The sequence below is a fragment of the Dendrobates tinctorius genome, unplaced genomic scaffold (assembly GCF_039654945.1).
Source record: "Dendrobates tinctorius isolate UK_male_01 unplaced genomic scaffold, ASM3965494v1 ptg000019l, whole genome shotgun sequence".
NCBI classification, from domain to species: Eukaryota; Metazoa; Chordata; class Amphibia; order Anura; family Dendrobatidae; genus Dendrobates; species Dendrobates tinctorius.
Window position 1 is genome coordinate 63,229,610 of NW_027361687.1, and position 26,126 is coordinate 63,255,735.

General features: G+C 44.9%; 1 protein-coding gene across 9 annotated transcripts in view; it reads left to right on the forward strand.

The window, feature by feature from the left end:
• The window catches only part of MEF2D (myocyte enhancer factor 2D), a 176,922-nt gene extending 155,653 nt beyond the window's left edge, over positions 1-21,269 (forward strand). For 6 of the 9 annotated variants that reach the window (XM_073567139.1, XM_073567138.1, XM_073567137.1 and 3 more), the window contains 8 exons: positions 4,569-4,706; positions 6,625-6,835; positions 6,919-6,975; positions 8,712-8,902; positions 9,375-9,395; positions 9,873-10,008; positions 16,099-16,252; positions 17,963-21,269. In XM_073567139.1, the coding sequence (XP_073423240.1) occupies positions 4,569-4,706; positions 6,625-6,835; positions 6,919-6,975; positions 8,712-8,902; positions 9,375-9,395; positions 9,873-10,008; positions 16,099-16,252; positions 17,963-18,287 (1,233 nt within the window). In that variant the 3' untranslated portion in view covers positions 18,288-21,269. The remainder of the gene's footprint in view (positions 1-4,568; positions 4,707-6,624; positions 6,836-6,918; positions 6,976-8,711; positions 8,903-9,374; positions 9,396-9,872; positions 10,009-16,098; positions 16,253-17,962) is intronic. The other 3 variants (XM_073567142.1, XM_073567143.1, XM_073567145.1) reach the window with 3 other exon arrangements.
• The last annotated feature ends 4,857 nt before the right edge of the window (positions 21,270-26,126 follow it).

The following is a 26,126-nucleotide window of genomic DNA, read 5'->3' on the forward strand; positions in this document are numbered from 1 at the left end:
TAATACAGGATGTAACTCGGGATCAGTAATGTAATGTATGTACACAGTGACTGCACCAGCAGAATAGTGAGTGCAGCTCTGGAGTATAATACAGGATGTAACTCAGGATCAGTAATGTAATCTATGTACACAGTGACTGCACCAGTAGAATAGTGAGTGCAGCTCTGGGGTATAATACAGGATGTAACTCAGGATCAGTAATGTATGTACACAATGACTGCACTAGCAGAATAGTGAGTGCAGCTCTGGGGTATAATACAGGATGTAACTCGGGAACAGTAATGTAATGTATGTACACAGTGAATGCACCAGCAGAATAGTGAGTGCAGCTCTGGAGTATAATACAGGATGTAACTCAGGATCAGTACAGGATCAGTAATGCATGTACACAGTGACTGCACCAGCAGAATAGTGAGTGCAGCTCTGTGGTATAGTACAGGATGTAACTCAGGATCAGTAATGTAATTTATGTACACAGTGACTGCACCAGCAGAATAGTGAGTGCAGCTCTGGGGTATAATGCAGGATGTAACTCAGGATCAGTAATGCATGTACACAGTGACTGCACCAGCAGAATAATGAGTGCAGCTCTGGGGTATAATGCAGGATGTAACTCAGGATCAGTACAGGATCAGTAATGTATGTACACAGTGACTCCACCAGCAGAATAGTGAGTGCAGCTCTGCAGTATAATACAGGATGTAACTCAGGATCAGTAATGTAATGTATGTACACAGTGATTACACCAGCAGAATAGTGAGTGCAACTCTGGAGTATAATACATGATGTAACTCAGGATCAGCACAGGATAAGTATTGTGATGTATGTACACAGTGACGGCACCAGCAGAATAGTGAGTGCAGCTCTGGTGTATAATACAGGATGTAACTCAGGATCAGTACAGGATCAGTAATGTAATGTATGTACACAGTGTCTGCACCAGCAGAATAGTGAGTGCAGCTCTGGGGTATAATACAGTTTGTAAGTCAGGATCAGTAATGTAATGTATGTACACGGTGACTGCACCAACAGAATAGTGAGTGCAGCTCTGGGGTATAATACAGGATGTAACTCAGGATCAGTAATGTAATGTATGTACACGGTGACTGCACCAGCAGAATAGTGAGTGCAGCTCTGCAGTATAATACAGGATGTAACTCAGGATCAGTACAGGATAAGTAATGTATGTACACAGTAATTACACCAGCAGAATAGTGAGTGCAGCTCTGGAGTATAATACAGGATGTAACTCAGGATTAGTACAAGATAAGTAATGTATGTACACAGTGATTACACCAGCAGAATAGTGAGGATGTAACTCAGGATCAGTACAGGATCAGTAATGTAATGTATGTACACAATGATTACACCAGCAGAATAGTGAGTGCAGCTCTGGGGTATAATACAGGATGTAACTCAGGATTAGTACAGGATAAGTAATGTATGTACGCAGTGATTACACCAGCAGAATAGTGAGTGAAACTCTGCAGTATAATACAGAATGTAACTCAGGATTAGTACAGGATAAGTAATGTATGTACACAGTGATTACACCACCAGAATAGTGAGTGCAGCTCTGGTGTATTATACAGGATGTAACTCAGGATCAGTACAGGATCAGTAATGTATTGTATGTACACATTGACTGCACCAGCAGAATAGTGAGTGCAGCTCTGGTGTATAATACAGAATGTAACCCAGGATCAGTAATGTATGTACACAGTGATTACACCAGCAGAATAGTGAGTGCAGCTCTGGAGTATAATACAAGATGTGATTCAGGATCAGTACAGGATCAGTAATGTAATGTATGTACACAGTGACTGCACCAGCAGAATAGTGAGTGCAGCTCTGGGGTATAGTACAGGATGTAACTCAGGATCAGTACAGGATTAGTAATGTAATGTATGTACACAGTGTCTGCACCAGCAGAATAGTGAGTGCTGCTGTGGAGTATAATACATGATGTAACTAGGGATCAGTAATGTAATGTATGTACACAATAACTGCAACAGCAGAATAGTGAGTGCAGCTCTGGAGTATAATACAGGATGTAACTCAGGATCAGTACAGGATCAGTAATGTAATGTATGTACACAGTGACTGCACCAGCAGAATAGTGAGTGCAGCTCTGGGGTGTAATACAGGATGTAACTCAGGATTAGTACAGGATCAGTAATGTAATGTATGTACACAGTGACTGCACCAGCAGAATAGTGAGTGCAGCTCTGGAGTATAATACAGGATATAACTCCGGATCAGTAATGTATGTACACAGTGACTGCACCAGCAGAATAGTGAGTGCAGCTCTGGAGTATAATTCAGAATGTAACACAGGATCAGTAATGTAATGTGTTTATAAATGACTTTTTGTTCCTTAGAACTTAAGTAGGATAGTGCACAGCAGTAGAAATGGATGTACCCAGTATCCTTTTGCTGTGTGGGTTCCCACTATTCTCTGTGGTTTAGTAACTGCTGGCACCTGCTTAGTCTCTTGTCTTGGTAGTTCAGCAGTCGGTGAGTGCACGCGGGGCTGCCGGCTAAGCACATGGAGGTGACTTGTCACCTGAGAGACTTCCTTAGTGCTGTTCTTCTGCCTTCAGCAGATGTCCTGAGTCCATATGGCCGGCGTGTTTGGTGTGCGCTTATGCGGCTGAAATGAGAAAATCTGTTCACTTTGCAGTCTGCTGTGAATCTCGGCTGTTGTGATTGTTTGGAGGCTATATATAGCCAATGTCGGGATACCTGCTGCCCCTTTAAGTCCTTGACAGCGGGAAAGGTCAAGCATAAGACGGGCATCCTCTTTCCTTAGGAAATATAATCTCCAGGTAAAGCTCTGGCCTTGTCACAGAGTCTACAGACGGGTGATGATGGACACATTGGTTTGGGGTTTTTGGACTTCCAGCACAACAGGAAAAAAAAATGTCATGATGTTTTCATCAGAAACTTTTCACTTTGAAGCTGAGTACATCCTGCCCCGATGCCCAGACACAAAGCAGGATCTTGGTATCCTAAGTGCACATGAGGCGAGCCGAGCACCCGCTCATAAAATCCTAAATGCATTTAATCGCCATTTGCACTCCGCTTAAATGCTGGGTCACAAGCAACAGGAAACCATTAGGAGATTTTCAGAGATTCCGTGCCTGCCATTTATGGTTGGCATCGCCAGAGCGGCTTATAAATCTTATCCTGTAGAGCCCCCTACATGCCAGGAGGAGAACGTGGTGCCGCAGTCTGTTCCCGTAAGGACAAGGATGTATTGACATGCGGCGGACTGTTCTGTGCCTGTCACAGTGGCACGGATCCTGGCTTCTCTCATATGGGCCAAGTATACTAAAGTAAGAAAATACGGTAAGTTTGTGGCAATCAGACCGGGGCGGTCTTCACTTCTGTGTCCACATCTCTGGCGCCTACTACCATGATGTCTCGTGAGGGCTAATGACATGTCTTCATGTAACATCACAGGGGGCAGAAGCGACGACTGCCCTGTGCCGGTTGCCATGTAGGTCCGGACTGGACACCAGACCAAGGCAGAAGGGGATGGTGTCTGCGTTGTACTGGCGGCAATCTTATGTGAAGTACCCTCCGTCTATGGACACATGAGTTACTTCTCCTTCATCTGGGAAAGCTGATGGACAACTAATATGGCCGCCATATTTATCTAGTCAAGAGACCCTTTTTTTTCTTGCTAGTTGCTCAATAGGTGGTGCATTTTATTCGTACCTAAATTTAACTTGAATAAAGGTTCCCATTTATTTCATTATTGAAAGCATCCATTGTGCCCAGTGGGCTCCAGACAGGCTCCTTGTGGCTACCATTTATTATAAGCCACGTCTGCATGTAAAAGTAACCAAACTTACAGAATAGAAGAACTCGACAGTTGCATTTTTTTTCAGACAAGAAACAATGCAAGATTTCATTAGATTCTGTATCTTGTCCCATCCAAGACACTGTTAAGAAGCGGCGCCAAGATAGGTGGAAAGTAGTTTTTTTTTCTTCACTGTCTGTCACTGGTCTTGTGTGAGATGAGCTCCTCATTCATCCTTTATGTGCAAGAGAAGCAGTGGAGCAGAACTGGCCAGAGGGGTCTAGACCTGTGGAGACGCCGCCATTCAGCCCTCTGTCAGTCCCATATTGACGGTATAGGGGCCCGAAATGGTTTGTGTAACTCCGGCCTATGATTGTGTGTATTAGTAGATGTTTCCGTACAGTAAAGCTTGTTGAAACAGCCAGAAGATGGATATTTAGGTCACTACTTTCAGAAGCTGGGGGAAGTAGGAGATTATGTGGCGGTGATGTGTACATCATGTGACCAGGCCGGAGCACAAGGCATAATGTCCAGTGACATTCCTTCATTTGGGCATTTAGTAATCCAGAAAGTCATTTCCAATTATATATTTTTTCCCTATTCTATTACTATATGACACTTATGTATTACACTGCAGTATAATGTGAGCCCATGTAGTCAACAAAATGGCCGCCCCGTATGGAAATAATGGGTCATACTCTCCTTCCCTGCTGTCACAGTGTGTGTAAAAGGGTTGAATTTTTCCTGGTTGTGATTTCAGACATTAAGAAAGAAAGGTTTTAACGGGTGCGACAGCCCCGAACCAGACGGAGATGACTCCATTGACCAGAGCCCTCTCATGGAAGACAAATATCGCAAAGCCAGCGAGGACTTGGATATTCTATTCAAACGCTATGGTGTAAGTACCCGGCCACTGACAACCGCTCTTCATCTCTCTTCTTCTTCTCTCCCCCCCCCCCGTTTTGTTTGTTCCTTATTTCCATCACCCCTGAAAAAAATGGCTATAAAAAAATTATAAAAAAATCCCAAACCCCTCCCCAATCCGGAAAGCAGGCGCTGAACAAGAAGCACAGGGAGTACGAGAGCCCGGACGCAGACGAGGTGTTTGCGCTGACTCCGCAGACGGAGGAGAAATATAAAAAGATTGACGAGGAGTTTGATAAAATGATGCAAAGTTATAGACTCGCAGTGAGTACCGCGGGGGAGGGAGCCACAGGCCAAAGCAGCACTGCACGTTCTGAGAGCCTGCGCTAACCAACATGGCCGCTTTGTCGACACCTACAATTTCTAGTAAGGCAGGAGCCAAAGTCGTGTCCCTTTCCTTTATAGTTGGAAAATGATAAGCCTGACTCCTCCCATCACTTGACTCCTCCTACCACCTGACACCTTCTGTCACGTGATTCCTCCCACCAGACTGCAGTTCATCCCAGGATCACATTCCATCCATATCACAGTCCCGGGAGGTGAGGAAGATGTGGCATGGGCTGTATGATGGGACCCTCGCGCTAGTGACCTAATGTCTCATTGAACCCTTGTGACTGAAATTTGAGGGGGGAGTAGGGCACTGGTGGAGTTACGTTTTAATGTTTTTGGTTGCCATAGGAATACAGCTATTCGTGCATGGTAACAATGGCTGACTCTACACTGCTAGGATGCTACAAGCTATAGGTGTCAACCATCTTGTTGACATGTTGGCTAATGTATGCCGAGGTTAATGGGTGGTAAACAGTGACCCCTATTTCAACCACATTCTTCCCTCAAGTGCCAGGACCGTATGTCTTTGGCTGCCCAAAACCCTTCAGTAGAACAAATCTGATTACAATATGGAGAAGTGTCGCCTCCAGAAATGTAGAAAATCCTCTGTTCAGACAAACCCATGCATGACAGTCAATATGGCCACCATTACAACTTCCGTACGAGACCCCTTGGTATGGGGCAAGGCCGGGAACCTGCAGTGCTGCTTCATGTAAATCTAGACCCTGACCCTCTATCTCTGGGATGGGTCAGAAGCACACAGATCTGACACCCCATCCTGGAGCTGAGGGGTACTGGGCAGGTGGGGTGTGCGCTTGCATGGCTCTGCTTAACTGGCCTTGGTTACCTCACATAAGGAACAGATACACAGAGATTTGAGCCTGGTTGTGGCAGAGTCGGCCATTTTGCCAGCTTGGTCAATGTTGGGTTTATTGCTACTTTGAGAATTTTCAAGCAACACTGATTGGGCTCCAAAATGGCCATCTTCTGTTATGTGTCGCAGATTACTGAGCCTTAATCCACCATACTAATGAGGTAGGAGCAATAAGTGTCATCAACAAAATTGCTTCCATCCAATCCCTTTTATTAACAGATCCCTGAACCTTTAACCAATGTGTCCTAATATTGTGTGTGGCTTTATTTTTTGACATCTGAAAGTCCCTAACGGGCTTCCATCCCGCCATTCCCTTCCGATGATTAACCTCTTAACCATAGAGCGGAAAATGTCACCATCTTGAATCGTTTTCTGAAGGGATATGATATAATAGCAGCCTGCTATTCAGTGTCTGCCATGTTCTCTCTACTCCTAACGCATGACGTTTCTACCATTGCTGTGGGATGTTGTGATGATGACCATGCTCTCGGTGAGGCTGTATATGACTTCTCTGTGGATGCCCGGTGTACCCGATCCTTGTGTTGTACATGATTCATTACACTTATTGACCTGTAAAACACTTGGCAGTCAGTGAGGTTCGGTCATTGGTCGCTTCGGGTTTCGGCACCACTTTCTGCAATCAGTCGTTGCTTTCGATTTCGCCTCTAATCTGGCTTTATGTCTTCAGTCTGCAGTTCCCGCACCGAATTTCGCTATGCCAGTTACTGTTCCTGTGACTAACCAGAATGCAATGCAGTTCAGCAACCCAGGGGGGTCACTGGTGACACAGTCCCTGATGACGGCCTCACTCACAGACCCCAGGCTCCTATCACCGCAGCCGCAAACTCTGCAGAGGAACACAGTGTCTCCAGTGCTACCTCAGAGACCAGCCAGTGCAGGTGAGTGTATGCCAGGGACGAAATGCAGTGTCAGTGTGCCGTCTGCCTGGACTTCACGGACTGACCCACTCTCATATTTGCAGGAGCGATGCTCGGGGGAGACCTTAACAATTCTAATGGAACCTGTCCAAGCCCTGTAGGTGAGTGTGGCGCCGCTGATCCTGCACCATTCTGGGTGGTTTTACCCAGCTGATAACAGGACGTGGTGTGTGCAGTGTGTTCTGCCCATTTCCCCCAGTGACAGGGTAGTGTCTGACTTCGTGTTGTTCTGGGATCCTTCTTGGGTGGTCCTGACAAGCTGTGAACACAAACTCACTCTATTTTCTATTTCCCTGACTCATGAAACTGAATACCAGCCAGTCCTCGCAGGGTAGACGTGCTTCCTGAGCTGTGGTGCACCCTGGTACAGGAGACCTGTCAAAATAAAATGGAAAAGACTCGTTTTTCAAACTCTTACTCCAATCCCGAGATATGATCATCTGAATTTGCGGACCCAAGGCCTGAGGCTGCACTACTGAGTGATTCCAATAAATCTGATGTCTATTCAGTGCTGGTGAAGGGTTTTTATCGAGACCGTGTGTGGATACACGTGTCACCAATTCTTCATGACAGCACTGCAGCTGACACTTGTAGGAAGGAGCCATGTTTAGCACTGCAGCTGACACTTGTCAGAAGGAGCCATGTTTTTTTATGGGAATCACTCAGTAGTACATCCTCAGGCTTGGGGGCTGTAATTTCAAGAGATCAGAACGTGGCACAAAAAAATCGTTTTTCAGACTCTTAAGTGTTGACTAAAGGGACTGTTTAATGTGTGCATGTGTTCAGAAGGGGAGTTCAGCATACGTGTGCAGTAATTTCCTGCTTTGAAAGTGGTTGCTTGTCTGGACATTAAATGGTTATTGCTGAATCCCTCGTTTTCACCAGATGGACACGACACATAATTGGGCCGCCGCTTTGATTAACGTGATATCATTAACAGTATTAGATTTGGTACAGACCTAGGATCCCCTCCCCCCTCTCCTTGGCACAGATGCCACGCCACTTTCACGGTGCTGTCTCAGGCGCTCAAGTCTTCACTCCCCTTAATTGTAGCGGACACGAGTACGCAGGTGACCTCCTCACGGATGCCATGAGAATTTCCACTGCTTGTGCGAATGAGTGACGAGATGGGAGGAAAATTTAAAAAGAAGTAAAAAAATAAATACCTGGCTGTAGCAGCCTGGCATCATTATGGCATCTGCAATGATCTCGCCATTGTGTCACCATTAGAAGTGATTGTATTAAGGCAGCATTGGGCTTTATTCCTTTGGTTACAAGATCTCTGCTTGCTGGAGTAAAACTATCCAGATTGCCTATGCTGATACATTGTCACAGAACGCCGCAGAGTTCTTAGAAAGGGGCCATAATATTGGGGTAGTGAGTCCGGGGGTCTTGCGGTGATCACTCTCCAGCCATGCTGAGTGCAATCCTGACATATTTGTCAGTGCTGTGCCCCCCCCCCATGTGCAGGAGCAGTAGTGATGCAGGAGCCGTACCATCAGCTGTTGCAGATTCTGACCGGGCTGGTTCTGTGAATGTCACCATTGACGTCACCCAGCATTCCTTGCATTCTTCCTGCCCGCTGCAGGAAACTGGAGTATGGCTTGTGTCGGAGGACCCTGGGGGGACGGCCCCTCTGCCTTCGCCTCATCCGGGCTTCTCCATTAAGCCGGCACTTGGAGCTGATTAAATCCTAATGGATTGCAGAAGGGTTATATTGGATGCCCCTCCCCCTGTCAACATTGTCAATAAAGTTAATTGGGGAAAAAAAAAACAACTTCTGGCTTGTCGCCATTACTAGCGCAGTGTATCATGTTCTTTCATTTTTATTTTGCAGGAAACGGCTACATAAGTGCGCGAGCCTCTCCGGGCCTCATAGCGATATCGAATGGGAACACCCTGGGGAAAGTCATCCCAGCCAAATCCCCTACACCTCCATCCCAGAACAATCAGCTCGGAGCCAACAGCCGCAAACCAGACTTGCGTGTCATCACCTCACAAGGCGGCAAGGGGTTAATGCATCATTTGGTGAGTGAAAGAAGGCCCGTCGTAATGGGAAGACAGTGACTACCTTGTCAGGAAAAGGGGAAGAGAATGTGCAGTCCTCCTGGGCCACAGGATGTCGTCCCCCTACATCCTGTATACCTTATTAGTATTTGGGAAAGTCAAAGAAGCAGAAACGCAGAGGAAAACTAGTGTTTTCAGTGTTGTGGAGTTCCCCTTTAATTTTAAGGGCAGTTGTGAATATGCTTGAAATTCATAGGGTGCTATTTTCAGGACTCCTGGAAAGGATGGGGGTGTGTATAAATTCATTGGCACCATTCCTTCACTATTAAGGCAAGGTAGATGGGGAAAATCTAGCGCTGATGTTCCCCTTTACGTGTCTGGTTAGAATGATTGTGGCCGCCTCCTGTGTACGCACTCAGTTCTGTGAAGCATCCCTCTAACCAGCCACGTTTCTCTCTCTCTCTCTTTTCTATCCTCTGCTTTTTGCCCCCAGGCTGAGGATCAGCTGGAGATGGTGAGTGTCCTTGCTTGCTGTGCTCTTCACTTTTGGATGCTTTTACCTTTATATAAGTAGTGACCAATAGAACGGCGCCCCTAGTGGCCAGAGTCTAGATGGTAGGTTTTTCATGCCTCAGTATCATGTCGTAGCCATGAGATTCTCATACCAGTGTCCGGGTCATCAGAATTATGCACAGTTTTTCCATTCCTGGTTATCACATGGTTTCTGAATCGTGTCATGTCTGGCGGAACCAACCCTCCCTGCCCCCTTCACACCAAGGATGTGTGACCTGACCCCGAACATCCAGAGGCATGAAAGGCTTATTGTCTGACCTTCTGGGGGAAGGAAACTTCTCCATCCTGGCCCCCTTCCTCGGGTGGGCAGGAGGCCTGTGTGTTGTGTGGAGCTCGGACAGCCCCTCCCAAAACCCCCGCATGGTGTGGATGATGAGGGGAGTCCTTCTTCCCAATTAATCATGTCTTCTCTTCCCAGCAGAACGCACAGAGGCTAGGAGGAGTCTCTCAGGCAGCTCACTCCTTAACCACACCGGTCGTCTCAGTGGCGACCCCCAGTTTACTGTCACATCATGGTCTGCCTTTCTCTGCCATGTCCACAGCGTACAACACAGGTTTGTTTGATATCTGTACATATTGCCAACATATCGCAGAGGGACGGTGTGTAGTCTGGCTCTGGAGGACCTGTGCATTACACTGACAACCCACTGATATCAATGGACATGGTGTAATACTCCAGTTGTCCTCTGGAGGCACTGCAGGGACACCTATCACTTTCTACCAGCTTTGCCCAGATTACAGCTGATCACTGGGGGTCCCAGCAGGTGACACTTTATGATTAGTTTATCATTAGAAACCCTATATATGTAATGATTTGCCAAAGTGTAAACTCCCCTTTAACCTGTTGTTTCTACCATGTGATCACATAGAAGTGGTTGTTATATGCTAAACCCATTAATCTGGGCACTTCCCAAAAAGTAGTTAGCGGTTTTCCAGAGAACCATCTCTTAGCATCAGAGCTGTCCACTGGTCTTAACTGGTATTGCAGCACAGCTTTATTATATTGAGCAAGGCTGAGCTGCAATACCGCACATAACCAGTAGACCGGGGTGGGGCTGTTTTTATTTTACCATTTAAAGGGTTCCTTTCAGTAGGGCTCCAACAGAGACTGTAGGTGGCAAATAGCTGCTGTCGTACACCACACTGGCGTCATTCACATGCCTGTATTGACGACTAATTTCGTCATTAAATGGAACCGGACAGACTTGATTTGTGCAAGATCTCCTCTTCACACGCGAATGGCAGTGTGTACACCCAGCAGAGGAAGGGAGGGTGCGGTCTGCAGAAAGTCATTATCCCTCCACTTCAGACCCAGCTTTCCCAAGATGCAGAGGGCAGCGACTATCAGGCTGATAAAAACAGAGGAAAAGCAGCGTGAAATGTCATAGAGTTGCCTAGAGCGCCCTCTGCTGGTCGTCTCTTGTATGACAAGTCATAGCTGCATAGTTCTCCTTCTGCTGGTCATCTCCTCTATACAATGTCATAGAGCTGCACAGAGCACCCTCTGTTGGTCAGCTCCTGAATGAAATGTCATAGATCGCCCTGTGTTGATTGCCTCCTATATGAAATGTCATAGAGCTGCACAGAGTGTCCTTTGTTAATCGGCTCCTGTATGAAATGTCATATTGCTGCACAGAGCGCCCTCTGTTGATCGGCTCCTGTATGAAATGTCATAGAACTGCACAGAGCGCCCTCTGTTGATCGGCTCCTCCATGAAATGTCATAGAGCTGCACAGAGCGCCCTCTGTTGATCGGCTCCTGTATGAAATGTCATAGAGCTGCATAGAGCATTCTCTGTTGGTCGGCTCCTTTGGGAAATGTCATAGAGCTGCACAGAGCATTCTGTTGATCGGCTTCTGCATGAAATGTCATAGAGCTGCACAGAGCGCCCTCTGTTGGTCAGCTCCTGACTGAAATATCATAGAGCTGCACAGAGTGTCCTCTGTTGATCGGCTCCTGTATGAAATGTCATAGAGCTGCATCGGCTCTTGCAGGAAATGTCATAGAGCTGCACAGAGCACCCTCTGTTGATCGGCTCCTGTATGAAATGTCATAGAGCTGCATAGAGCATTCTCTGTGGGTCGGCTCCTGTATGAACTGTCATAGAGCTGCAAAGAGCGCCCTCTTTTGGTCGGCTCCTTTGTGAAATGTCATAGAGCTGCACAGAGCGCCCTCTGTAGGTCAGCTCCTATATGAACTGTCATAGAGCTGCACAGAGCATTCTCTGTTGATTGGCTCCTGCATGAAATGTCATAGAGCTGCACAGAGCGCCCTCTGTTGATCGGCTCCTGTATGAAATGTCATAGAGCTGCATAGAGCATTCTCTATTGATCGGCTCCTGCATGAAATGTCATAGACCTGCACAGAGCGCCCTCTGTGGATCAGCTCCTATATGAACTGTCATAGAGCTGCACAGAGCATTCTCTGTTGATCGGCTCCTTTGTGAAATGTCATAGAGCTGCACAGAGCATTCTCTGTTGATCGACTCCTGCATGAAATGTCATAGACCTGCACAGAGCGCCCTCTGTGGATCAGCTCCTATATGAACTGTCATAGAGCTGCACAGAGCATTCTCTGTTGATCGGCTCCTGCATGAAATGTCATAGAGCTGCACAGAGTGCCCTCTGTTGGTCGGCTCCTGTATGAAATGTCATAGAGCTGCACAGAGCGCTCTCTGTTGATTGGCTCCTGTATGAAATGTCATAGAGCTGCATAGAGCATTCTCTGTTGGTCGGCTCCTTTGTGAAATGTCATAGAGCTGCACAGAGCATTCTCTGTTGATCGGCTCCTACATGAAATGTCATAGACCTGCACAGAGCGCCCTCTGTGGATCAGCTCCTATATGAACTGTCATAGAGCTGCACAGAGCATTCTCTGTTGATCGGCTCCTGCATGAAATGTCATAGAGCTGCACAGAGCTCCCTCTGTTGATCAGCTCCTGTATGAACTGTCATAGAGCTCCACAGAGCATTCTCTGTTGGTCGGCTCCTGTATGAACTGTCATAGAGCTGCATAGAGCGCCCTCTTTTGGTCGGCTCCTGTATGAAATGTCATAGAGCTGCACACAGCATTCTCTGTTGATGAGCTCCTGTATGAAATGTCATAGAGCTGTACAGAGCATTCTCTGTTGGTTGGCTCCTGTATGAACTGTCATAGAGCTGCATAGAGCGCCCTCTTTTGGTCGGCTCCTGTATGAAATGTCATAGAGCTGCACCCAGCATTCTCTGTTGATCAGCTCCTGTATGAAATGTCATAGAGCTGCACAGAGTGCCCTCTGTTGGTCGGCTCCTGTATGAAATGTCAGAGCTGCACAGAGCGCTCTCTGTTGATTTACTCCTGTATGAATTGTCATAGAGCTGCATAGAGCATTCTCTGTTGGTCGGCTCCTTTGTGAAATGTCATAGAGCTGCACAGAGCATTCTCTGTTGGTCGGCTCCTGCATGAAATGTCATAGAGCTGCACAGAGTGCCCTCTGTTGGTCGGCACCTGTATGAAATGTCATAGAGCTGCACAGAGCACCCTCTGTTGATCGGCTCCTGTATGAAATGTCATAGAGCTGCATAGAGCATTTTCTGTTGGTCGGCTCCTTTGTGAAATGTCATAGAGCTGCACAGAGCATTCTCTGTTGGTCGGCTCCTTTGTGAAATGTCATAGAGCTGCACAGAGCATTCTCTGTTGATCGGCTCCTGCATGAAATGTCATAGACCTGCACAGAGCGCCCTCTGTGGATCAGCTCCTATATGAGCTGTCATAGAGCTGCACAGAGCATTCTCTGTTGATCGGCTCCTGCATGAAATGTCATAGAGCTGCACAGAGCTCCCTCTGTTGATCAGCTCATGTATGAACTGTCATAGTGCTCCACAGAGCAATCTCTGTTGGTCGGCTCCTGTATGAACTGTCATAGAGCTGCATAGAGCTCCCTCTTTTGATCGGCTCCTGTATGAAATGTCATAGAGCTGCACACAGCATTCTCTGTTGATGAGCTCCTGTATGAAATGTCATAGAGCTGTACAGAGCATTCTCTGTTGGTTGGCTCCTGTATGAACTGTCATAGAGCTGCATAGAGCGCCCTCTTTTGGTCGGCTCCTGTATGAAATGTCATAGAGCTGCACCCAGCATTCTCTGTTGATCAGCTCCTGTATGAAATGTCATAGAGCTGCACAGAGTGCCCTCTGTTGGTCGGCTCCTGTATGAAATGTCATAGAGCTGCACACAGCATTCCCTGTTGATCAGCTCCTGTATGAAATGTCATAGAGCTGCACAGAGTGCCCTCTGTTGGTCGGCTCCTGTATGAAGTGTCAGAGCTGCACAGAACGCTCTCTGTTGATTGGCTCCTGTATGAATTGTCATAGAGCTGCATAGAGCATTCTCTGTTGGTCGGCTCCTTTGTGAAATGTCATAGAGCTGCACAGAGCATTCTCTGTTGGTCGGCTCATGCATGAATTGTCATAGAGCTGCACAGAGCACCCTCTTGATCGGCTCCTGTATGAAAAGTCATAGAGCTGCATAGAGCATTCTCTGTTGGCTCCTTTGTGAAATGTCATAGAGCTGCACAGAGCATTCTCTGTTGATCGGCTCCTGCATGAAATGTCATAGAGCTGCACAGAGTGCCCTCTGTTGATCAGCTCCTGTATGAACTGTCATAGAGCTGCACAGAGCATTCTCTGTTGGTCGGCTCCTGTATGAATTATGAACTGTCATAGAGCTGCATAGAGCGCCCTCTTTTGGTCGGCTCCTGTATGAAATGTCATAGAGCTGCACACAGCATTCTCTGTTGATCGGCTCCTGTATGAAATGTCATAGAGCTGCACAGAGTGCCCTCTGTTGGTCGGCTCCTGTATGAAATGTCATAGAGCTGCACAGAGCGCTCTCTGTTGATTGGCTCCTGTATGAAATGTCATAGAGCTGCAAAGAGCATTCTCTGTTGGTCGGCTCCTTTGTGAAATGTCATAGAGCTGCACAGAGCATTCTCTGTTGGTCGGCTCCTGCATGAAATGTCATAGAGCTGCACAGAGTGCCCTCTGTTGGTCGGCTCCTGTATGAAATGTCATAGAGCTGCACAGAGCACTCTCTGTTGATTGGCTCCTGTATGAAATGTCATAGAGCTGCATAGAGCATTCTCTGTTGGTCGGCTCCTTTGTGAAATGTTATAGAGCTGCACTGAGCTGTTGGTCGGCTCCTGCATGAAATGTCATAGAGCTGCACAGAGCGCCCTCTGTTGGTCGGCTCCTGTATGAAATGTAATAGAGCTGCACAGAGCGCTCTCTGTTGATCGGCTCCTGTATGAAATGTCATAGAGCTGCACAGAGCGCCCTCTGTTGATCGGCTCCTGGATGAAAAGTCATAGAGCTGCATAGAGCATTCTCTGTGGATCGGCTCCTGCATGAAATGTCATAGAGCTGCATAGTGCATTCTCTGTTGGTCGGCTCCTGTATGAAATGTCATAGAGCTGCATAGAGCGCCCTGTGTTGGTCGGCTCCTGTATGAAATGTCATAGAGCTGCACAGAGCGCCCTGTGTTGATGTCATAGAGCTGCACTGAGCACCCTCTCTTGGTTGGCTCCGTTGTGAAATGTCATAGAGCTGCATAGAGCGCCCTCTGTTGATCGGGTCCTGTATGAAATGTCATAGAGCTACACAGAGTGCCCTCTGTTTTTCGGCTCCTGTATGAAATGTCATAGAGCTGCCTTGAGTACCCTTTTCTGTTCGTCTCTTATATAACATGTCATATGGCTGCATTGAGCGCTCTCTGCTGGTCGGCTCCCGTATAATGTCATATAGCTGCATAGAGTGCGATCTCCTGGCTATCTCTTGTATGACATGTCATAGACCTGCCTATAGTGCTCTCTCCTGGTTGTCTCCTGTATGACATGTCATGGAGCTGTCTATAGCGCCCTCTGATGGTCGACTCCTGTAAGACATGTCATAGAGCTGCATAGAGCGCCCTCTGCTGGTTGGCTCCTGTGCGATGCATTTGTAGCTGGTCGTCCTGTGTGACCTTCCTGTAGCACATGTGTCTTGCTGTCACGGATGAGAAAGCTGACACGTGTTTGTCTCCAGCCATGTCATCTAAGAGGCTGCTCGCTTTTACTTTCTCCACCTCTCCAGTTGCCATCTGGTGAAACTATTTCTTATTGATACATGAGAGCAGATATAATGAGCATACTAAGAATTAGAGGGGAAAAAAGAACTTCAGCACCATTTTAAAGATCTCTTTAAGATGTCAGTGAATAGAAACTCGCCTACGTTTAGAGAGACTGAAAACTGCCCCGACCTGACAGTGAGCAGCACTGGGGGCCACAGGAGGTTTTCAGCCCGTATAGGTACAGAAAATGATCACAGTCCCTGACAGCAAGCAGAGATACTGAAAGTGGTGAGAAAGAGAAACACAGGTGGGGAGGGCTTATCACATTGACCAGCATAGACCCCATAAGACGGACATGTTTTGGGGTGACTGTGCCACAGAAAATGAAATTTCCAGCAGCTGTAAGCTACAAATTACACTGTCATTACTAAGAAGAGAATGTTCCTCATGGGCGGAGCTTTTACCTCCCACAGTCACACCCAGGAGGGCAGCATCTGCCCATGTCTCGTAGCTCCCCCTGGAGACCTGGATCTGACCAGCTCTTAATCATTTTCTTGCAGATTACCAGCTGACCAGTGCAGACTTATCTTCGCTCTCCACGTTCAGCTCTCCCGGAGCCTTGTCACTAGGCAATGTGTCCACCTGGCAGCAACAGCAGCAGCAGCAACATCACCAAGCGCAGCAGATGGTGCCGGTGTCGCTAAGTAATCTGGTGTACGTATCTTCTCCATACTGTCCCCTAGAGATGGTCTACGGCAGTAGAGACAGATAAATGGAGGATGGTCACTACTAGAGTAGAGCAATAATAATAATCTTTATTTTTATATAGCGCTAACATATTCCGCAGCGCTTTACAGTTTCCACACATTATCATTACTGTCCCTCATGGGGCTCACAATCTAAATTCCCTATCAGTATGTCTTTGGAGTGTGGGAGGAAACCGGAGTACCCGGAGGAAACCCACGCAAACACGGGGAGAACATACAAACTCCTTGCAGATGTTGTCCTTGGTGGGATTCGAACCCAGGACTAACCACTGAGCCACCGTGCTGCCCTATGGTCCACTATCTGCTGATTCCTGCAGAGTTAATGTCTTGGATGTCTGCACATCCTGCAGCACTAATGTATCCAGATGTGACTATACATCTGTGGGGTCTCCTCTCTCCTCAGAGGTGTTATGGTGGATGAGGGATTTAATCTGCTCTCCGGCGCCTCCCATAGGGTAACAGAGAGAATGGACACCAGCAGTAGGTGCCTTTAGTTGTCATTTATTAAATGTCACCTCTTGCCCTTTCGGAGCTCTGGATTCTCGTCTGCCAAGGTCTGGCTCTGCTACCCAGGGAGGGGCCCTGGTGAATCGGGAGGGGCGCAGATGACTACACATCTCTTCTGGTTCTGCCAGTTTCATGTATTCATAAAGAGGGTTAAATCCTCCCATCACTCACTCTGATCATCCACCATTAACGTCAGTCACTTCATGCTGCACAAATCACATTTTCTAAAAATTCTGTATCCTGTGCCAATACATTGTAGCAAACTCTCTGCCATGTTTAGTTCATATGATTGTCTATACTGTATACAACATTAGCAAACCCTCAGCTGCGAGGAGAAGATTGACTAATGCACCATTTTCTAAAATATCATTACATCTCCTGCACAGATACTTATACAGTAAAATTCTGCCTTTCTGCAGCGGCCACTAAAGGGAGCGTTGGGATGGTCCACATACTGCTTGTACATGAAGCCAATACTAAAGCCGTATTCATTAAAGGGGTACTCCTGTCTCCAAGATTCTATCTCAGTATGTAGTAGGTGTAGTAATCATATTAGCAAATACCTGCAATTAGCGAATCAGAAGAACTATGCTAAATTTCTGTGTCGCTTACCTCATGTAGGGTATTGCAGTAGCTAAGGTGCTCATGGTTATGACAACTCATCTAGTGACAGTTAGTTACACAGCTCTTAGTGGTCGTAGCCATGGATACCTAAGCTACTGCAATGCCCTACATGAGGTAAATGACGTAGCGAATTGCGCTCCCTCTAGTGGCTGCCTGCACCAATAATAAAACCATACCCAGTGAGCTCCCTCTAGTGGTGGCTGCCTGAATCAATAATAAAACCTGTACTCTGTGAGCTCCCTCTAGTGGTGATTGCAGTCAGTCAGAATTCTAGAATTTTACACTACGTCTTACCTTTTGGTTTTAGAGCTATGTATTAGAAAATAGATCTTATACAGCTATAAAGATACATTAAAAATAAAATTGGCCCAGATTTGTAACCTTGAAAAGAGTGATGGTGAAAAGGTGGAGCTAGGTTTCCCACAAACTCATTGACTAGTTATACAGAATATGTGACCACCTCTGGGAAAGTTTAAGGACATAGTCTTAATATATTTCTTCTCTCCTCTTCTCCTTCCTTATACAGATCCAGTGGACATCTTCCACACACTGCCACGCTGACAGTCAACACCAACCCCAACATAAACATCAAGAAGGAACCTCCATCCCCCAACCGTGAGCGGAGCACGGGCACCCCTTTGACATCCTTCCCCCACCAGCCCCGACATGAAGCTACCGGCCGCTCCCCTGTCGACAGCCTCAGCAGCAATGCAAGCTCTTTTGAAGGCAATGACCGAGAGGATGTAAGGGCCGACTACACCTCGACACTCGGGCTGCTGAGACCCACAGGCGACACGGAGGGCGAGAGCCCGTCTGTAAAACGCATGCGACTTGACGCATGGGTAACATAACTGGTTCCGTGGATCCCCCTCCCCCTACCTCGTTCTTACGTCTGCAGCCATAGGATGAGGTGCCGACTGGGAGGGGGTGGCAGACAGGAGCTAGTCACCAGTGAGGTTTATGCTGAAGGTGGGAACCTATCATTAACTGCCTGAGATATAGCTTTAGTATTTGGTAGGTATTCTCCTAGTTCAGTGCTTCAGGCAATGTCTGCAGAGAACGTGGGACTCCATGGCTGCACTACAATCCTCCGCTCTGTACGACTCCGGCCAACTGCTCACCTTCTCGTCTCGTTGACCACAGCTGCTAAAGTCAATCTCGCCACTGCCCTCCATCCTCACTGATATTAGTCCCCTGTCCTCGGCCTCACCCTGCTCGCTACTGCAGCAGCTTTCACTATCTATTACCAGGTTGCTTGAAAGGGAAGCTGCAGACTCTGATTTTTTTTTCTGTTGGTTTGATTTTGGCTTTCATGAAACGGTTAAGTCCAAAGTGTCCGCCTGGCAAAGCAGCCCTCATTCACAAACTGGAAATTGAATTCCTAGCTGCTTTACAGACCTTTAATGGCTTTTACAGATTAACCATCGGCATATAATCGGGATGCTCACCATGGAGAGCCACCTTCCTCCACTCGTCATGGCCGCTCCCTCCTGTCTCCAATGAGTGACTCCACCGTCCAGAGATCAAGCTACTTCGACATATCTAAAAACTGTGACTGCACCGTCAACCTCCCCCACCGCCACCTCCACAAGCCATGGAGCTCTAGCATCATGCAGACAATGCCTTTTTAAAAGAGAAAAGAAAAAAAAATTACAAAAAACAAGAAATATATATAATATATACATATATATATTTATTCTTTTAGATGCGGTTTTCTTATTTTGGAGGAAAGAGCTCAGCGTATGATTTCACTTCTCAAAAGACAGGGATTCCCGCATCGCTGTGGTCACATGATGGGCACAAATGGGATTTACAAGGCAGTTCAACCACATGGTAGAGAAAATGATCCATCCAGCCCCTTGCCCATTATCAATTCGGAAGTGAAATCATATTGATCTTTTATATTCCAAGCCGATTTCTGGCTGGCGGAAAGGCTTGGAAATAAAGGATAATTTACTAGGGGGTCCACATGCATCCATAGTAGCCTGCTCGTTGCCCAGTCAATAACAGGACATTTAGCAGACACTGCCACCTTTGGAAAGTGTTGAAGATTTCTGCTGCTATCTTATTACTTTCCGATCCTAATTTTGGGGGGGGGGGCTCAGTACATTTTTGAAAATTGTAAAAGCAAAAATTTGGGAAAAATTCTCGTTTCCAACCTCTCCTCTATATGACCCTTAGTACATTTTTAACTATTATTTTTTTTTATTAATTTATAGTTCTTCACGATTTATTGCACCTCCCCCCACTCAATTGATGGGAAAAATTATCTAATTTATCTTGTCCGTCAGCTATAAAAAGCAGGATAAATAATTGACCCACTTTCACACAGACTTTGCTCTTCTTGTATGCTGCTACCTATTAGTGGATCTGCTTAAATACAAATTTTGCGGTCCACTCCAAAAATTCGAATTATACTAAGAGCAAAATAAATGAATAAAAAAAAAAATATTCATCCTGCCGCAAACCGTCCATCCACTTCTTCGAGCAGCTTCTTTCTCAACCTCCATTTTTATTCTGTGCCAAGTAGGCCTCTAGCATCACAATATACGTTGTCTGAGACCCGAACAGCGCCTCAGACAACACATTTTATGATTTCGGAGGGCAAGTCTGCACCTTAAGATGGAAGAAGAGGATGTCTCTTGCAGTGGAGGAATAAAGAAGCTGGAGTCTGAGTGCGAGTTGAGTAAATTTCTAAAAAATTTTCACCACATGGCAGCTAATGGATTTAGCAGTAATCCCCAAAAAAACCCTTCAAATTCAAGAAAATCCAAATTTTGGTTAAAATTTTTTTTGGTGAATTGCATTTGCCTCTAGAACCTCATTTCTAGTATTTCACCATAGTAATAATTGTTTTTTGGGAGGAGCAGTTGTCTTTATTTTATTACATTTAATCCAGTTTTTTGTTCACAGTTTTTGTTATACTTTTTTACATACCAACACAAATGTAAAAAAAAAATAGCAGCAAAATTGAAAAAAAAAAAACCTGATCGGACATCGAAAACATCTAAGCCTCTTGATCGATGATTTTGGCACAGCAGGCTACTATGGCATAGAGTGGACGTTAGAGGAAATGATTGGGCCCTTGGTAACTCAATTAGGTTCTTAGAGAACTGTTTTTAGGGGTTTTTTTCTCACTGTAAATGAAAACTCATTAATTTTCAAGACAAGGAAAAAAAATGACAATCTTAAAAAATATATCTATATATATTCCCCGCACCCTGTTTTTATCTGTATAAATATTTGTTTCTGATTTTTAATATTATTTCTTGTGCTCATTTGTGCTGTTGACAGTTACATTGTGAATATTTTTTTATATTCGTAATTTTTTGCGTTCTGTAGAGTAGTTATTATTGTTCAGTTTTATTTTATTTTTTTGGTTTTGATTTTTTTGTTGTTTTTTTTTCTTCCCTCATTTTATTAAGGGGTGTGGCAGAAACTTGCACGACACACAACAATTACAAGTTAAATGCTGCAGTTTTTAGAAGAGTGAAAAAAATAAAAAAGGAAAAAAAAGCATATTTATTCTCAAAAGGCTAAAAAAAGGTGTAAAATGCATGAAGTAATATTTACAAAAAAAAAACAAAACAAAGAAAAAAAAAAGTCAAAAAGATGTAACCTCAACAAAATTGTAGCGTTTAAAATTTAAACAAAAAAAAAAAAGCTAATATATTGTGTTTGGCTGGTTCGCTTTTCTTTTGTTTTTAATGTTTTTTTCATTAGGTTTTTTTTTTGGACATTGAAATATAATTGTGTATATTTTCATATAAGAAGTATGCACTGATATGTTTAAAATGATATCTTGCTTTTTAAAAGTGTGGTTACTTACCAAAGTCTCTGTCTATGCTTTTCCCTTCAGTATCCTGACCATTGGGCCTTCGATATCTACCACTGAGATGCTTTGGGAGCGTTGGGGGGAGGGACGCTTTTGAGGTGTTACTCCACATCCCGCTCCCTTTTCAGTATGTAGTATATTCCTTCATATTCTATCATTCTTCAGTCATTCATCTCGCTGCCATCAAAAGGCATAAAATTCCTTAGGAAAATTACAAAATATAATTTTCTTTTTCAAGAATACTTAAGCATTAGCCAAAAATGGTCTAAGAGGATGAGAAAGGCGCTAAGGTTGTACATGAATTTCCTACACCTTTAATGGAATTGGCTACCATTTTTAGGGGTGGATTCTATAGAAATCTGATCGGAAACTCCATAGATGGTTGGGTATCTTATTGTTGCTACAGTAGCTTACTGTCTTGTACAGGAGGGCGTCATCGAAATCAAGAGACGCTTGTACTATGTGGTGGATAGTTAATTCTTCAGCCACATCAGAAATACAGCCCATCTGAGAATAATTCTTTTGTGACCTATAGTCTCAAAAAGTGGTCAACGTTCATGGTCTGTCGAAGTGTTTATTCCTGCGACTCTCGCTTCCGTACCAGGTGAGCAGGGCCAGTGACCTCGCGTCTCTTCATGTATCCGTAGATCTCAGGTCACTTCTCACCTCTTGATGTGGAAATTAATGGAACTGGAAGAACCCTTTGAGCCCATGGCTGTTCAACATAGGCAATCCATATTTTTTCTACCAGATTTTTTACATCTTAGAGCTGGTTAGACCTCAATTTAGTCAGGGGCTTTTTTATAGTTAGGTTACAATTAACGCAAATGTCCACATTAAAGTCAACTATGGCTGTTTTACGTAACATGGTGGCCTTTTTTGAGAGAAAAAAGGGAACAAAAACATTAGAACCCTTTTTGCAATCCTGAACAACCCATTAATGAGTTTTTTCAGAAATGTACAGCTTGAGTAACTTAGGTGGAGCATGGTGATATGGTTTCGCAGGGCTGTTCCTAAACTTGTTTGCACTGAGCAAACATTGAAGTTGTCACAAACTAATCCTCTACGATTGTTTGACCCATTGTCACATCATCGCCCCTGCCTAAGACACCAGTTAATGAAATGTCTCTTGTTTAACCTTATAATGGGGGCAGCCATTTAAGTCACTTACATTTTTATGACAATGAAGCAAATAAGTCTTATTAGTTATCACAGTGCCATAGACTTAACATACAAAATGGCCTCATCTTTCATTCATAGTAGACAGGTCGTATAATAAATTTGGGACTCCCAAAACTCTGCAGAAAAACCCACTCAATATATGGAAAGATCTGAAATATTATGAGCACATACCAATATGGCACTCATCAATAAGGGTTAAAGAAATGTAATGTGTTACAGGTAATTATAAATAGGCCTAAATTGGGATATCGAAGCAAATGGTAGTGAGGATTATCCCAAAAATCTGAATATTGAAATATTTCCCCAGGCAATTTCACATTTCTCTCATGCCTTCAGGTTCCTTTGACATTTTGACACCGTCACACATACAAAATCATCATATTTTGGATCAAATCATTTAACATGTCAAAAAAGGAAGATATACAGATTATTTCCATGTCTATCTACAGTCAGGGTCCCGAGACACGGCATAGGTTTCCTTGGAAGACGTACATGACCCCAACCTTCTTGGAGAAACTTGATATGGGGATAATAAAAATGTCAACATATATTGTCTAAAGGTTAGCTCATTGAGAATTCTGAAAAGTTTTACACAATCTCTTAACAAGGTTGGGAAGAAATAGTTGTTTCACTGGATCTGTAAAATTTTTGAGGTCTTCTCTCAAGACTGTAAATTACTTTAAATGTGGTTTAGTCAAAGATGGTAGACTACTTTGTACCTTATAGGGTTCTTCTACCAGAGGCCGATGTAAGCAGTCACCTTCCTTTTTAGTGTTAGAGCTAATATTCGGGATTTCTCATCATAACAGGAAAATAAAACAAAAGCGACAATGATGACATTTTCTATACAACAGGTAGCACATGACCATTGCGCACCTTCATACTCAACCTTGACCAATGCATCTCATGGGGTGGTAGGTTCTGTGTTACGCAACAAAATATATTACTACGAGACTCTTCAAATCTGTTATTTTTGGTTGTAGATAAAACATGGTCATAGCTTGGTGAGGTGTAGGAGATGGGTTAAGTGCCTTCTAAAAGTGTCCTGGTATGTAATGGAGAAACGATTCACAAAAGTTGGTGGAGACGTCAGCATTGCCAACTTCTGAGAGGGCAGGGCAGCCGTCACAACCATTCTCTCATATGAGACTCCATTTCGAACAGTCACCTCAGCGTCACTCTTCATGTTTACCTCATGACATCCTGAAGACTTCATTTCCTCCACCTCGTGGTGAAAAATTAAAGGGTTGCAAGTCCTGACACTCTGTGGAAGACCAACTCAAGAACCAATGGTCAAGGGAAAAGATTTCTAGTTTGTGGAGGAACCATTAAAACCAAACTGGTTACGGGTCAGAAAGAAGATGGTCCCCTCTATGTCTTCATCCTCATGATCTTGCCAGATATTGCACGGTACCTGCACATGTACATTTATCTATGATCCATGCTAAGTGTACCCATAAATACAATGGTTTTGCACCACATCGATGTCCACATCTAGCAGAATCACAGAAGCAACCATATTATAGACTAAATTCAAATAAACTATGGAAATAGTTCATAACTGGAAAATTGTGGACAATTCTCTTCATGGAAAAACTGCCCATTTTCTCGTATTTCCATTTTCATTAAGGCTATGTGCCCACGTTAGCGTCTCCTTCCCAGAAAACGCGCGTTTTTGCTCATTTTTTGCGCAAAAACCGCGTGTTTGATGCGTTTTTTTCCGTGCACCTTTTGGACTCTAGGAAATAGCCAAAAACGCGGTCCTAAGCGGAAATTAATGAACATGCTGCGTTTTTTACCGCTAAGCGTTTCCTTAGCAGTAAAAAACGTATCCATTGGCACAAAAAGGCCAATATGCATTAAAATGAATGGGATGCTTCTTTTAAGCGTTTTTAATGCGGTTTGACCCCGAAAAACGCTTTAAAAATCGCAACATGGGCACACAGCCTTAAGCTCAACTTTCCATTAGTCATGTAAAATGGCAGCCTCCATCTCAAAAGACCACTGATGATTATTCATGGAAATTGCCCTGTTACCCCCATGTGAAAGCCTGTTAGAGAACAATTTCTGTGGGAGTTTTATTAAAGGGAATTTGTCAGCAGATTTTTGCTATGTAATGTCAAGACAGCAGGAGATAGAGGCTGAAACACAGAGTTCAGAGATGTGTCACTTGCCAAAGTGCTGCTGTAGTTTACTAATTGTGAAGGATTTATCACTAAGAGATTAACATTGCCAGACCAGTCCAGCAATGCCTCCTCCTGTGATGAGTAGCTCACGGTCTGTGGACTACAAAGACCACATGGAGACCCTGGTGTGGGCGGGATTAGCTGTGGTGTGGGAAGGGGCAGCTTTCTCAGCTCTGCTTCATTCCAAATCTAAAAGCTCAGATTGTGTGAGAACGAATGCACCCGGTAAACTTAGTGATACATCGTTGGATTCACCTTCTATTTGCCTAAATTATGCTGCTCTCAGATGAGGTAGCAAAAACCTCCTGACAGATTCCCTATAAGAGTGTTAGGGTTAGGGTCCAGTCACACACAGCGATGTCGCTAGCGAGATCGCTGATTTTGTGACACATCAGCGATCTCGCCAGTGAGATCGCTGTGTGCCGGTGATCAGCGACCGGCCCCCCTGCCGGGTATCGCTGATCGTGCTTGATTGGCCTGGGCTGTTTTTCGATCGCCGGTCTCCCGCTGGCCAGCATGCATCGCTGCGTGTGGAGGCGAGAGACCAGCGATCAGCGACGCTGGTTTCTAATGTAAACGTCGGGTATCCAGGAGCCACGGCTCTTAGATACCCGATGTTTACCTTGGAAACCAGCGTCACTGGTCCTGATCGCTGGAGGGGCTGTCTATGTGACAGCTCACCAGAGATCAGCCTAACAATGACCCAGCGATCCCATCCATGTCGGATCATTGGTGGGATCGCTGGGTCATCGTTATGTGTGATGGGGGCTTTAGGCTACATGAAGATTTTTGTGGCTAACCAAACACTTCTTCAAAGAAGACTTGTCATTTGCCATAATTTTTTTTTTCCCTGGTAAATGCCCTTTTCCTCTTGAATTTGGTGTTGACTTTTTGTTCCTATACCTCTTTTTTTCCCAATATATTGACTTCTCATACCTGTATATACTCTTTACACAGGGGAAAGAGAGGGTCATATCTCAGGGAAGGAGAGGTGCAGGAATATAAGAAACACATCAATTTTAGGACAACACCAGGTTAAAAAAAAAATGTATATTTATGGCAAATGACAGGTTATTTTTAAAGGGGAGTTCCGTATTATTATATTTTGATAAACCATACAGATGGGTTTTGTCCAAACCCAAAGTTTTTTCCCGGTTGGTTAGCTTGTACATGACAAATCACCATGGTTAACCCATGTAGACCTAGTCAGCAGTGGGAAGTAGGAGCTTGCCATGAAGTCCCATTTTCATTTTTTGTTGCCCGCAAGTACTTTCACACCAGATTCATTCCGGGTGTATCACGTTCATATTATTATAGCCACCATTTTTTCTATCTATACACTAAATTTTACACCCGTAGTGCTTTTTCCTCTATGGTCCACCACATCTCCATCACTGTCACGTCACCTTCCCACCACCCACACGTAAGCAAGACCTGACCAATTGTATATAACTAGTCCTGAAATGTTAGCAAATGGTTACAGTACA